We start from the raw sequence: 14,001 nt of genomic DNA on the forward strand, positions 1-14,001 counted from the left end.
ATTCTTGTTCAAATTTTAATATGATTTAATCAATTAAGATCAAAAAGTTTTTTGAATGTTCTTCTTAATGTCAGGCAATTATTGTTATTTTTCTTCTCTCTCCATATCCTCTTATATATTTTTATTGTTAAAGTGAATTTTGTTTGCTAGAACCAAAACAAATCGTAAACGTGTGAAGGTTTAAAAAAAAGGTCAATGAAATCGGCAGTGCCAATAACTGGGGGAGAAAGGGTTGTCAACAACACCCTCGTTTACCCCAAATAATTGCCAAAATTCCTATTCGCATCTGTAAAGATTGTACATATTCTTTGTGCCTTTTACACATGAATATGTAAATAGGGTTTCATACCATAGCACATATTTACATATACCGGAGGCGTAGACCAAACTTCAGTGAAATCTTTCAGAACTAGTTCCGCTCTAGGCATTGCAAACAAAATTTATTTTATTACTTCCGACCGTTCACAAAAAGAATATCGAATCAATTAATATACTTTTCGTTTTCCGTAGTCCTATATAAGACTCAAAGTATTGTTAATTTTTAGTAAATATCATTAATATATAATACATATATAATACATACTAGATACAAAAACGTAGGTCATATGGTAATGGAATATTTCAGCAGGATTTAACCCCCTGCCACAAATCAAAAAAAAATATTAAATTTTTCACACAAAAAAAATGGGCTGTGATTGACTGGTCAAGAATTTTACCAGACAAAAACCCAACTGAATATCTATCGGCAAACTGTAAGAACCAGTTCTCCAAAATTGATTGCACTACTACCGTAGTAGTGCCGAATAATAGAAATTTTCTACCGAAAAGCCCATTTTGTCCATAATTCAGGTATGGTTTCGAGACGAAAAATGGCATCCACGTGCCAAAACCTTATATAATAAATGCCAAGAAGAGTAACATCTTTGATTAAGCCCAAATGAGATCATATAAAATATTAATTTGTGATATAACTAATAAACAAAAGATTTTACAAAACTTTTTACGAAAATACAACAGCAAAAAGTTTTGTTTCGATTAATCTGTTCGATACTGTATTTACTTGAAAAGTTTGCAAAGTTTCCGGAATTCCGTATCTGATGAAACTTCGCTTATTTGCGTAAACCTTCAATATTTTGCAGTACATAAAATATACAATCTCAAAAGAATTGTATTATTTATTAAATTGGCATCGACGTTATGGAATAACATGATGATTTAAATATGAAAAAATAAAACATGTACTCATTTAAGATTTATTTTTGAGTTAACTTATGTAAACACGGCTAGTTTTGAGAACTACAGATGTTCTCATTAACAGGTGAAAAAAATTCTGTTGTATTTCAATTCTCAAAAATATGTATGTGGTTTATATTTCACCGTCTTTTTCATTTTTTAGTATGTTCGTCTGTTGTTTACATTAACAAACTCAAAAGACAAAAGAATGGTCCGAAACAGGTGTTTTTATTATTATTTATTTAAATAATAATCATATATTCACATATTTTTAGTTTATATCCATTCCTGAGGATGACAAGATGCATAATACCATTTTTAAGTGAATAAAATAATACGGTACCGTAGAACAGGGCTACTTGAACTTTGATGTGTTTCTTGAGCCCAGTACAAAAAATAAATAAATCAGTATTTGGTCTACAATAATGAACGTAACGTTTCCTTGCCAGGTGACATTTATTGTCTCGATAATTCGATTGATACCACGATCTAAATAAAAAAAAATGTACTGGGCTCAAGCAACACATCAAAGTTCAAGTAGCCCCGTTCTACGGTACCTACTTAGATCGTTTATTATATTTGGTATAATTAGGTATTTTAAAATATATTTAATGTAGTGTTCATGATTAAAAGGAGTATCTTATCTTGTCTGAAATCTTTAGTACACATCGCCCGCACAGACTATGACAGCGCGCCGCGAACGATTGCAAACTTGACGACTCACGCACATGCTAGTCTTAAGAATGAAAGGTATATGTAGTATTAATAAATTTAAAAAAAATGTAAATATAAAAAAATTAATATAAAATCGATTTGTTTTCTAAGGCTTCCAATTTGGTTGGTAAAATGTCAATCTTGAAGTGAAAAACCTGCATTTATTTAGTAATTTACATATAAATCTATATCAGATGAATTGATCAGTATGAATTGACTAGAAAATCATCACATGCGTTTGGGTAATTCCTACTAATTGCATTACAACAAGGGAAATTAAATGTAGATTTACATCATCACTCCAGAATACGTGTATCAACAAAAAATGAGAGCACATGAATCGCCCATCGCTGAATCCGGAACTACAATAGACAAGGTCGTGAGAACCGTTCAGTTGGGAACTTCCATTTCTCACCTACTAAGCGATGTGTTTAGTGAACAATTTTCATTTTTTATTTTTTTTTTCTTTATTTAAAATTCTTTTGCATTACATAAATTCAAAAACAAAAAATATTTATAAAAAATAAAAATAAATACAAAAAAAGATCCCACAAAGGCATGGCCTGTGTGTGGGTATACAAAATAAATAGTCATAGTACAGGGTATAAGGGTATAGGTTTCTAAGTAGAATTAGTTAATACAAAATACAAAAAACTTAAATTAAATACAAAAAAATAAAAAATAAAAATAAAAATACTTGCCTCTCAGTGAGCAATTTTTTATTTTATTTTATTTTTAATTAAAACTTAAACATAAAACAAGATGACAAAGTAAAAAAGTAAAAAGTTAGCGATCATGTTCTAAATGAAAAAGGAACTTAAATCTGTCTCTTTTATAAATAATGTAAGCAAATTTTTTAATTTACACGAACTTGGGAATTAACATCTAACAAATAGTCTTTGTGGAATAAGTTGAACAGTTTTGGAGCTATGAAAAATGAGTGTCTTTGCGCAAGTCTGGATTTACAAAAAGGGATTTCTAATAAATTATTAATTCGTTGGCTAGATCTATTATTATTTTTATTTAAACCGGTCATAATGGGATATGGAACAGGAATAGGTTTTTAGTATATTTTAAATGTCCAAATTTATGTCACGAATTCTGAATTTCTTTCATGTAGAAGTTGTTTAAATTAATTAATTATTAAATCCAGAATTTGAACCCACTCTATAATAATAATAAATAATAAATAATAAATGAAATATTGTGTGAATGAAAAACTGATCTCAAAAATACGTTTAATAAAAATTGAAAACGATATTTTCAGGAGTCTCCTAGTATCTATGTAAAATAATTCGGCATGAATCTTATATGTAATTTATATTTGAAACAGTAATTTTGTGATTTTTCATTTAATAATTAAAATTCGACTTGGTTTTTAAATTACTTTAAATGTTTTATTTTAACTTAATTATAATGTCTACCGGTTTCGAAGCTAACTTAAAAAAGAAGCGGTTAGCTTCAAAACTAACCGCTTCTTTGTCAAGTTAGCTTAGAAAGCGGTAGACATTATAATTAAATTTTTATAGTGATTTTAAAACAAAGTTACATTTTAATTTTAATATTGTATGTATTTCTTAATTTAATTATCATCTTGTATGTTTCCGCCTCCGTAGTGTAATGGTCAGCATGTTCGGCTACCGTTCTGGAGAACCCGGGTTCGATTCCCACGGGGGGTAAGAATAAATATGTGTGATTTTTTCACTGTAATATTTATTCAATATTACCCTGGACTGGTACTTGAAGTGGAGGGCTGATCACCTTTCCTTCATGTGTAAACGATCAAGATAACACTGCGTTTACCATTGGGGTGCAGATAAGGGTTTTATTATTATTATTATGTATTTCATAAAGGTTTCTACTAATAAAAAATGCTCTCGCCAACTATGGATGTCACCAAAGAAGTAGATCATCAATACAGAAGATCTTTTCAACTGAAGCATATATTTAAATAATATAATAAAATAACAACCATGTAGTTTTTAGTAGACATCATCAGACTGATGATGGTCGATTATGACGAAACCCGGTAACTGGTCAAAAAAATATTTGTACTAAAAACTATGTGATTGTTATTTTATTACATAATATGCAGTTCCACCAATAAATGTCAGTAAAAAAAATAAATCGTATTAATTTAGCTTCCGAAAAGTGAGTAATGTGGTTATCAATCATGGGTAACAAAAAAACTCTGATATGAACAATTAATACATATGGGGTAGGGTTTACAAACTCTGACTCAAGAGTCCGCGACACTGACTATGGGACCACAACCGGACACGAAATTAAATGGTCCGATATAAAAATCCTTACATACAGACATTAAACGCGTGATACAGACATTAAAAGTCGTTTTTTTTTTAAATATTTGTATGATAAATCAACCTAAATATATATTAACATGTTCTGTAGATACATTTCCTGTATAAATTGGCGTATATTTGTTACATTTTGTTGTACAAATTGGGTTTCATTTTCAACAAATTTATTTCATAAATTACGCCCAATCGATAATTAAAAAAAAACTAACTAATATCACGCCGCTTCGCCGCAGGGGTAGGCAGAGAGAATAGAACCCCACACCACTCTGTCTTTGCAAACATTCTTCGCCTCTTCCACGTTCATGCATTTCCTCATACATACTCGATGATTAATTATTACGACTCCTAACCTAACCACTTTCAAGTATTTGGCATACCTGATCATGCCAGGTTTTTCTCGGTCTTCCTCTGCTCCTTTTTCCAATTACATTCGCCTCATAAATTTGTTTTGCCGTTCTTTCCTCACTCATTCATTCCACATGCCCAAACCATCTCAACACACCTTTTCCATTCAATATTTTAACAACAACAAAAAAAAGAAATCGTAAAAAACAATAAATAATAATAAAATATAAATAAAAACTTTTATTATGATGGAATAGTAAGCAAATATTTATTTGATAATATAAATAAGCTCAAGTCGCAAGTATTGAATGATTAAAAGTGACATTTATTATGTACTTATAATGTAAATTATTAAACTAAAAAAAAATAGATTAAAACTCGGTATGGAAAAATGTATTTATATTATTTATTCACAGCATGATGGATAAGATTAATCTGAAAAACATTAATGTAATCAAAATGATAAGTTCAATAAAAAACTTTCCATCGATAACCTGAATTAATTTAAGAAATATATGCATATGTTTTAGATGTAAAAATAACGATACAAATAAATAAATTCTCCTTTTATTTCAGGAATAAAATGATAATACGAAGACTTTTCGGATTTCTAGTATTCGCAACACTTACAGCATCCTTTGGAGACGCCATATCCACACTTTCTGGACAACCACATATTATATTTATAATTGCAGATGACTTGGTAAGTCAAATATCCATTAAAATTTCCACAAATATTCATAGAATTGATTATATTTAACATTTAATTAAAATAATTTAAATTAATCTAAATTTTCAAAACATTTTAAGTGTGTCCAAACACTTGTTCTCAAATCTGGGTTACTCCAGTTAGGAGTTATTTTTACATTTTGATATCTTAACACGTTGTCGGCGGGACACGGCATTTGCCGTTTTTCGCGGACTGTCGGTCAACTGCGGGACACGGCAAATGCCGTTTTTGTCGACTGTCGGTTATCGGCGGGAAACGGCAATATACGGGTTTGTTATCAGCGTGAAATAAAACGCGTTGAAGGGTAATCTGCTACCTGGGTGTTAGGCGATAGTCTGTTGACGTTATTTGAGATGTCTTGTCCAGATTGGCTAGTGTGTCGCTTGTAAAAGCATCCCCAGAAATCTAGAGTTTTTATGCGATCTCAATCTCAAGTTTAGTTTGAGCCATTTCACGTATTGGACTATTTTTCATACCGCTCGCACTGTTTTGTTTACTGTTTGGTATGTTATTATTTGAATATATTAGCATTGTATAGGGAATGATACTTCGGAGGGGAAGACTATTTTTTATAGTTTACAATGCTTCTAAAATTGTGAAATACGGAATACTAAATTAAAAATTATGATTATAATTTATTTTTGATGATCAAATGTCATTTATGATTTCTTTGAATGTTTCAATCGAAAATATTATTTGGTTTAGAAATTGTGTCAATTTTAAGAAAGCGATATATTTTTGCGCTAATCGCGAAAAAAACCCGCTATAGGCTAGAGTCTATTGTTCGAAGCGCCCGACTACAATGTGTTAACAGATGACGAAGAATATGGAAATCTGGGTATTTACAGGGCTAATGACCTGTCATAGGTTAGTTAAATGATCACTTTACACACGTGCAACATTAATCATTCTACCCATGATTGACAACCACACTACTCAAATTTTTGAAACTCTCAGATATATTGATCAAAATTATGACACGGTTCATATGAATTCATAACAGCCATGTATGTTGATAATTGAGAAAGCTTTTTATTTAGCAGAGACCCTTTTATAACACATCTGTAAAGTGATCACTTAACCAGCCTTTGACAAGTCGTAAGTCTTGTAAATACTTGGTCTTCCATATTCTTCTTCATCTGTGTTAAGATATCAAACATGTAGAATTTCAAAATATTTGAGATACTTAAATATGTTCTGTTTTTAATCTGTTGATAAGTGTAAAAGTAATTAGTTTTATTTTCCATGCAAATTGTTTTTCCCATATCCACTTACGTTTTCGAATAGTAACATATCACTGTAAAGTCTGAAGATATGAGTATAATATTAACAATAAGTGTTTAGTTTCAAATTTGCATATCCTTTATACGTTCTATGGACCGTATAAATTCTTACATACGGCAGAAAAATACCCAAATCAAATTCCTAAAACACACAACCTTGCTTAAATATTTTAAGTAGCTATTTATTTCCGTGATAATAATGACCATTCCCATTGTTATATGGAGTAACAATTGTTTAGTGTAACTCATTGCAAGTTATGGAGAGGTATCGCCTTGTAATATCGCTCACTCCTTTCAAGAACGTCATAAATCAAAAAAACTTGATTTTTCAGGAGAACGTTTTTTAAAAATATAACACAATGTATTAAAAATAAATATCAAGCCACTTGTTAAACTTTTTACTATGCAATAGATCTTTTTAGGTAGAACTTGAACTTGGTTTTTTCTCCATTTGAAAAATATTTAGTTTATTTAAAAAATTAAACAATCAATACATTTCCTTCAAAATGCAAAAACAACACTTTTTGCCCTGTAGCGGGTAAATATTAAGTTAAAAATATGCCTCTTTTGCTGGGATATAGTACATTTTTTGGGCATTCCGAAACATGCACAACTGAAAACTGACGATTTTTGATTTATGACGTTCTTGAAAGGAGTGAGCGATATGTCCGATTTTTCGTTTGCATACTCTTAAATTTAGATGGATTCCGCCCTTCTTTTGTATTTTATTTTTATTCCATAGTTAAGTCGCTTAGTCGTCTTTGACGTGAGATTAATCATGCCGAGTACATGACAGTAGCGAGGTTACCGCTAATTTGATGTTTAGGTACCTAACTGTTTAATTTTCTTGATTTGTGATAATATCATCGCTCCGTAAGGTTATTAAGTAAGTGGTAAGGCACTGTTTCTCACGCGAGAAAACTCGAGGAAGTTTTGCAGAAGTTACTCGCAAGAGAAACTATTTAACCGCTAATCAAAGCGTCAGGAAGAATTTGATTTCATATGTTATTATTAAAAATATATTTTGATAAAAATACTTTTTACTTCTCTCTATCTGCCTCAAACTAAATCACAAATTCCTAAAATACATGTTTTGTTATCTTACTTTGAAATGAAGCAAAACAAGTCCCAGTATTTTTAATAGATAATAATCCTACTCAAATGTTAAATTAAAATGATTTAGTCCCTACAGTAAAAGACTTCAGATGGAGTTGTGTTTTTTACAAACTAAGCTAACGATGTGAAAAAATTTATTTATGAAAAATCAGTCTAATATATCAATGCTATTGATAGTTTATCAAGCACCATAAATAAAATATTTAGAAATTTGATTACTATTATAACGAATAATTATTACCTCTTTTGTTATACACAACATTCTTGTTGCTTAAATTAATAAGGCTTATAATAAATACGTATTTCCAGTTAAAAATTTAAAATTAAAGGGCACTAGCGAGAACACGCAGTTGTTTTTCTTCAAACGAGTAGGTGTCGGAGAGTATTGCGGATCTATCGCGACATATTTCTTCCTAGTGGAAACAGAGCGTGAGCCATGTACCGTGTCGTTATTAATGTGAATCTAAATGTTGGGCATCAAACCATTAAAACACAATGTTATAAAATAAACACCTTTACACGTATCTGACGGCATCCTGACAAGTAGGGAAGACGAATAATTGCGTTGCGGGCTTTATTCTCCGGGGTTTTAAAAATTCAATAGATTTTGAATAATAAATAATTGTAAAATAACTAATGACTCAAGTCAGCAAAAGTTAAACACCATGATATATATTAAAATGTTATAGAATACAACAATTTATTTTCTTACATAATAATTTTTAAATCCTCAAAACAGCATCTGTATTTAAAATAAATAAAAATATCTCTTTTAAATTGACAGTGAAATCGGTTATTATTAAAAAATATGATCAATGTAACTAAGTATACTCTTAAGTAAAATATGTTTGAATATGTACGTTTATAATTTTAACGAATAAATTCACATCTGAAGAAGAAAAACAAATCCCTATTTATGTGTTACGCTGAATAGTATTTTGACCACATGGAGAATTTAATTCATTTATATTATTTCATTTTGTAATACTTATTTCTGCTTTAGGGATGGAACGATGTCGGATTCCACGGCTCAAGCCAGATTCCCACCCCTAATATTGACGCATTGTGCTACAATGGCATCATACTCAACAGTTACTATGCCCAGCCTTCCTGTACACCGTCAAGATCAGCTCTTATGACAGGAAAATACCCCATCAAGACAGGTAACATATTAATTTAAACAATGCATACATAAATATATTTACAAAATAAATATTAACTTACTAACTAACTAACTATTAAGCTGCCGTAGAGGTAGGCTGACAGAAAAGAACGTCACACCAATCTGACTTCGCTAACAATTTTCGCCTCTTCTGCATCTACCATCTCCTCATACATACCCTCCCATTATTCCAACTCCTGATCTGACCAATTTCAAGTATTTAAAATACTTGATCATGTTAAGTTTTCCCTGGTCTTCCCCTGTGCTCCTATTTTAACTGCATTTGCATATTTTTTATCTTACTGTTCTTTCTTCACTCGTTCGATTCACATGTCCAAATTATCTCAACCAAATAATTGAAAAATCTAACTAAAAAATAATAATTTCATTAATTGATTCGGCAGTCACTTTGTGGTCAAATTTATCCATTTTAATTAATGTTTTACTTAGTAAATATGAACACACGGTGTTTGAAAATGATGCGGAATGCATCGAAACACGTGTCTCAGTAGATTTTAAGAAATAATGGTATTTACTAAGTAAAACATTTATTAAAAATTAGAAAAAAACTTAAATACTTTCAAACGAATCTGGAGGATTTCCTGCTTCTTAACGCATCAGCAACTAATATTTAAAAAAAAAACACTTCTGAATTTTTACCTATTTTTACTTATATTTCGACCTATATTTTTTGTGCTATTGTTATAATGTGTATTGGAAATTTCGATGAGATGTGACAGCTTATGACCATCCGATAAGTAAGCAAATAACTCAAATAATTGAATTGCCTTTCATTTCTTATTTTCTAACATTTTTGTCAACAAAAAAAAACAAATGAATTTGTGTAACTGTAAAACTGATCAAATGTAATAAAGCCATCCCACAAGGGAGGAAACAGATGCGGCGGCTGCAGAAAGAAATCCATTTAGGAAACCCCGTTACTGGCCATGTGTAGTGATAACAAGGTAAATAGGACATCTGTCAGTCCTCGTGGAAGCGGGGAATGTAATTTGTGTATGCAAATAGTAAAAATGTGAAGCGTCTCGTTACATGTATGGGGCATGAAGGGAAGTAATACCCATTGCCTGAACGTATTTCTCAAACATGTCACGTTTCCAATTCGGCATCTCAGAGTTGGGCTTACGCGATCGTGTATAACGGATTTAATTGACAGTCCTCGAGCTCCTTAATGGATATTTCGAGGCAGGGTTTGTTATTAACAGCGAGCATTTCTTACATATTTTACTATATTAAATATGATATTAAATACAGATTAAATTGTTAACTAAAACACTTGTTTTTACCACTTGAGTTATATTTATTTTTAGGACTAGTTTTGGAAGCTACAGATGCTTCTATCTTCGTGTCTGAATATAAACTACATAAATTAAAACTATTATTTTTATTTATAACTTCATCATATCTTCCGCACAAATGGTACATTGGGAACTTTTTCAAATTGATCTAACGTTAATTTGTCAGGTAATATTAAAAAAAAATTACTGTGAAAAACCACTTTCATTTATTGTAAACCCCTCCCCCCGGAAATCAAACCATGTTAGAGGTTCCCTCTAACATGGTTGCCAAACGCTGTGATCACTAACGCTATGGAAATTTAATCAATCAATGATCTAGCTCTATGTGACGTAAAAAATAATAAACATTTGTTGTACACTTTTTTTTCTACTGAATTTGCATTTTTGGGATTTTTTTATTATTTTAAACCAAAAAAATATATAATGGACACTATACAATACTGAGAATCGAAATATTTTTCTGACTAAAAACGGGGACTTACCTAGTACATCAGATCATATAATAAAATAAAATACAAAATTATATAAAATAAACATATAATTTAATAATATTTATAATGAGTACGAGTGCTTACAAACGAAAAAAAAAGTTTAATAAAAACATGTAATTCTATCATATTTTTTCTGAATAAAATTCTTGTTATTTGCTGATGCTTCCACTCTCAAAGAAATCAGATAATTCAGATGTCTTTTTCATACAAATTTCAATAGGCAAGGCCCATGAAAATGTAGCCAAGTAATATTACATAGGTACCTAATACCCGACGAATCCGAAGTCAAAATTAATCAACGTCATTGTGGCAAGTCGTTAGAAGAGTGACGAAGAAAATTTAACAAAAACATTTGATTGATTAAACCGAATAATAAGGGTTGGATAAATAATTTACCCTCTCGTCGAGGTTTTTATTGTCAAATAACAAAAAGAGTTTCACAAGCCTCGATTTTCGATATTTCCATTGTAGTTCTGATGACGTTCAATTTCTGATTGAGAAAATTATCGTAATCGCTTTGGTTATCATTTACTGATTTAATTGACTGATCGAAATTGTAATTTTTTTTTTAAAGTAAGTAAGTAGGTACACAGGATTAAGATCTCCAGACGCTAGAGGAGTTGATACGATCAATCAAAACATGTCGTATCTACTGGTATATAAATATATTTTTTACGTTATGTTTTGATAGATCGAACTTCGCAATTACTTAACCTTTTAAGGAAATTCAATATGCATATTTGTATTATGTATATACACATTTTTGACATCCTACATAGTTTACTTTAGCTAGTGGACAAATCCAAAGCTATGGTTATTGAAAGAGATGAATGTATAAATAGACCTGGGTGTAAAAAAATAGTAAATGGGGAAATTATGGATCAAGTGGATGATTTCATATATTTGGGAAGTATTTTTTCCAGGGATGGAAATATTAAATAAAGAGCGAATTCTGGGAACAGAGTGAAGAATAAACCTAAGGATATTAATATTTTCTCTTAATCCGAAATATATATTTTTTTTCTCATAAGATGGATATTGATTTCCCGCGCACTCTTGAAAATCCATATAACTGACTAACTAACCATCACGCCGTTTTCTCGCAGGGATAGGCAAAGACACAACGCCACACCTGTCCACATCTGCCTTTGCATAGGTACTCTAAAACATCTTAAGGAATTTGTTATGAATGTATATTTTTATTTTTCTTATTAAGTTACCCGTTGGTAGATAAAATAGAATGCCACACCAATCTATATTTGCAGACAAACTTCGCCTTTTCCAAATTCATGCATCTCCTCATATATATCCGCCGATTATTCCGGCTCTTAATTTTGCCGATTTCAAGTACCTACTTGAGATACTTGATCATGCCAAATTTTCTTCGGTCCTCCATAGCTTCTATTACCGACTACATTTGCGTCATAAATTTGTTCAACTGTTCTTTCTTCACTCAAATGAGTGGAAATCCATTCACATGCCCAAACTATCACAACAAACTCATCTTAATTGAATAGATAATTCTTATCTTAGCCGTGCATTTTTTCCTTATTTTACCATTCGCACATTTATCATACATCCCATAAATCTTGGACAACAGAATTAGTTTGCTTCACCAATCTTTATGCTACTTAAGAAAAAACAAACAGATGTCTAATTGATTTACGAGTACATGAAACATTTTAGGCAAAACCAATATGAAACATTTGCTGCCTTTATTTTCATGTGACGATGAAATTTTCACCTTTGAATCGACTTTTTATTTGATCGTTTGCAATCAAGTTCCGATGCAAATATAAACAGAGATTGCTTTGATTGATGAATTTTTCCATCCGCTTTTTGATTGGCTACGGGTTATTCTCAAAAAACCTTGAGGTTCGTTTTTGTTTTTTTTTTTATCATGGCAACACTAACATTCATTGCAGTGGACAGGGCAGTAGATTTGTGGATATTTTAAATTTTTTAAGTGTTCGAAATTTAAAAAGGCGCAGTTTACTGTTAATATAATATTTAAGTACTTGAATATACTATTTTTTCGCGGTAGGTACTTTTGTGAGGATTGGAACATGTTTTTTTTCTTCATTTATTTATTTTTTGATTTATTTTTATCTTTATAAATAAAACTATTTTTAGAGTATACGATATATTGATAATTTTAATAGTGTCATATCTCAGAGATATTATTACGTTAAAATATATAATAATTATTATTTCTATTTTAATAACCAATGTCAATGGGCTTTTTTCTTTTATGTATAAAAATACATATATAAATATATACATATACATATATTCTATGCACATGTCTAAACTATCCTAACACACCTTTCTTTATTTTATTGATAATGCTCATATCAGCCTTGCGTTCCTTCCTTAGATAGATTTTTATTTTTTAACTGATTGTGCACCATTCACTCTGTTCCTGTTTTTGTTTTTGCACAATATAACAGACAAGTGTGCAATGTGTGATAAGTTTTTGTCAAATCCAAAATTATGGATTTTGAAAGAGATGAATTTGGGTGAGAAATATTGGTTATTAGGGAAATAATTGTACGGATACATTTAAGTCGATTTTATAAAAAATGTAAAATTCTCCGGGTAACTTTTATGTTTAAAAGATTTGTCTATTTTTAGATAAAAAATAATGAAATAGAGTATTTTCCCGTTTTTTAAGAAAATTTTTCAGTATTTAAAAAAAAAACGAGACACAAACCGATAATGACGTCATCTTAATTTTTGACCTGTCCCCGCTCTCTGATTGGCCGATATGGGTCAGAAGGCAAGTCCCGTGAAAATAGCGGAATTTGAAATACAACGCTGTTTTTAAGTATTTTTAACAGGGTTTTTAAGTATATAAATATTTTAAACAGTAAAACTTACAATTAGCATTCCGGTAGAGTATATATTTTCAAATCTTATAAAATTGGATACGACGGATTTTGAAAGTAGGCGACACATTTCGTGTACGGGTATTTAGGAAGTATGTTTTTATTTGTTATAAATAATTTCTGTACACCATTCATTCTCCAAGGTTTTGTTTTTCTGGTGTTGAAATCACTTCTTAATCCTGTTTCTCCAGGTATGCAAGGGTTCCCCTTGAACAACATAGAAGCGCGGGGTCTACCCCTGGACGAGAGGATTCTCCCGGAGTACCTTCGGGAACTGGGCTACGCCACGCACGCGGTGGGCAAGTGGCATCTCGGGATGGCCAAAACGGCGCAGACACCCACCAGGCGAGGGTTCGACTCCCACTTCGGCTACAGAGGCGGATTCACCGGCTACTATGATTC

General features: G+C 30.9%; 1 protein-coding gene across 3 annotated transcripts in view; it reads left to right on the plus strand.

Moving 5' to 3' along the window:
- Nucleotides 1-14,001, plus strand: part of LOC148303981 (arylsulfatase B-like) — a 42,263-nt gene that overhangs the window by 3,494 nt on the left and 24,768 nt on the right. For 2 of the 3 annotated variants that reach the window (XM_088269062.1, XM_088269063.1), the window contains exons 2-4: nucleotides 5,190-5,316; nucleotides 8,746-8,905; nucleotides 13,791-14,001. The exon at nucleotides 13,791-14,001 is cut by the window's right edge and continues 16 nt beyond it. In XM_088269062.1, the coding sequence (XP_088125188.1) occupies nucleotides 5,190-5,316; nucleotides 8,746-8,905; nucleotides 13,791-14,001 (498 nt within the window). Of the gene's footprint in view, nucleotides 1-1,912; nucleotides 1,984-5,189; nucleotides 5,317-8,745; nucleotides 8,906-13,790 lie in introns of those variants that run through there. The other variant, XM_088269064.1, reaches the window with a different exon arrangement.

This window comes from Brachycentrus maculatus, unplaced genomic scaffold, assembly GCF_059751285.1.
Source record: "Brachycentrus maculatus isolate JH-2025_06_01 unplaced genomic scaffold, ASM5975128v1 h1tg000336l, whole genome shotgun sequence".
Taxonomy (NCBI): Eukaryota; Metazoa; Arthropoda; class Insecta; order Trichoptera; family Brachycentridae; genus Brachycentrus; species Brachycentrus maculatus.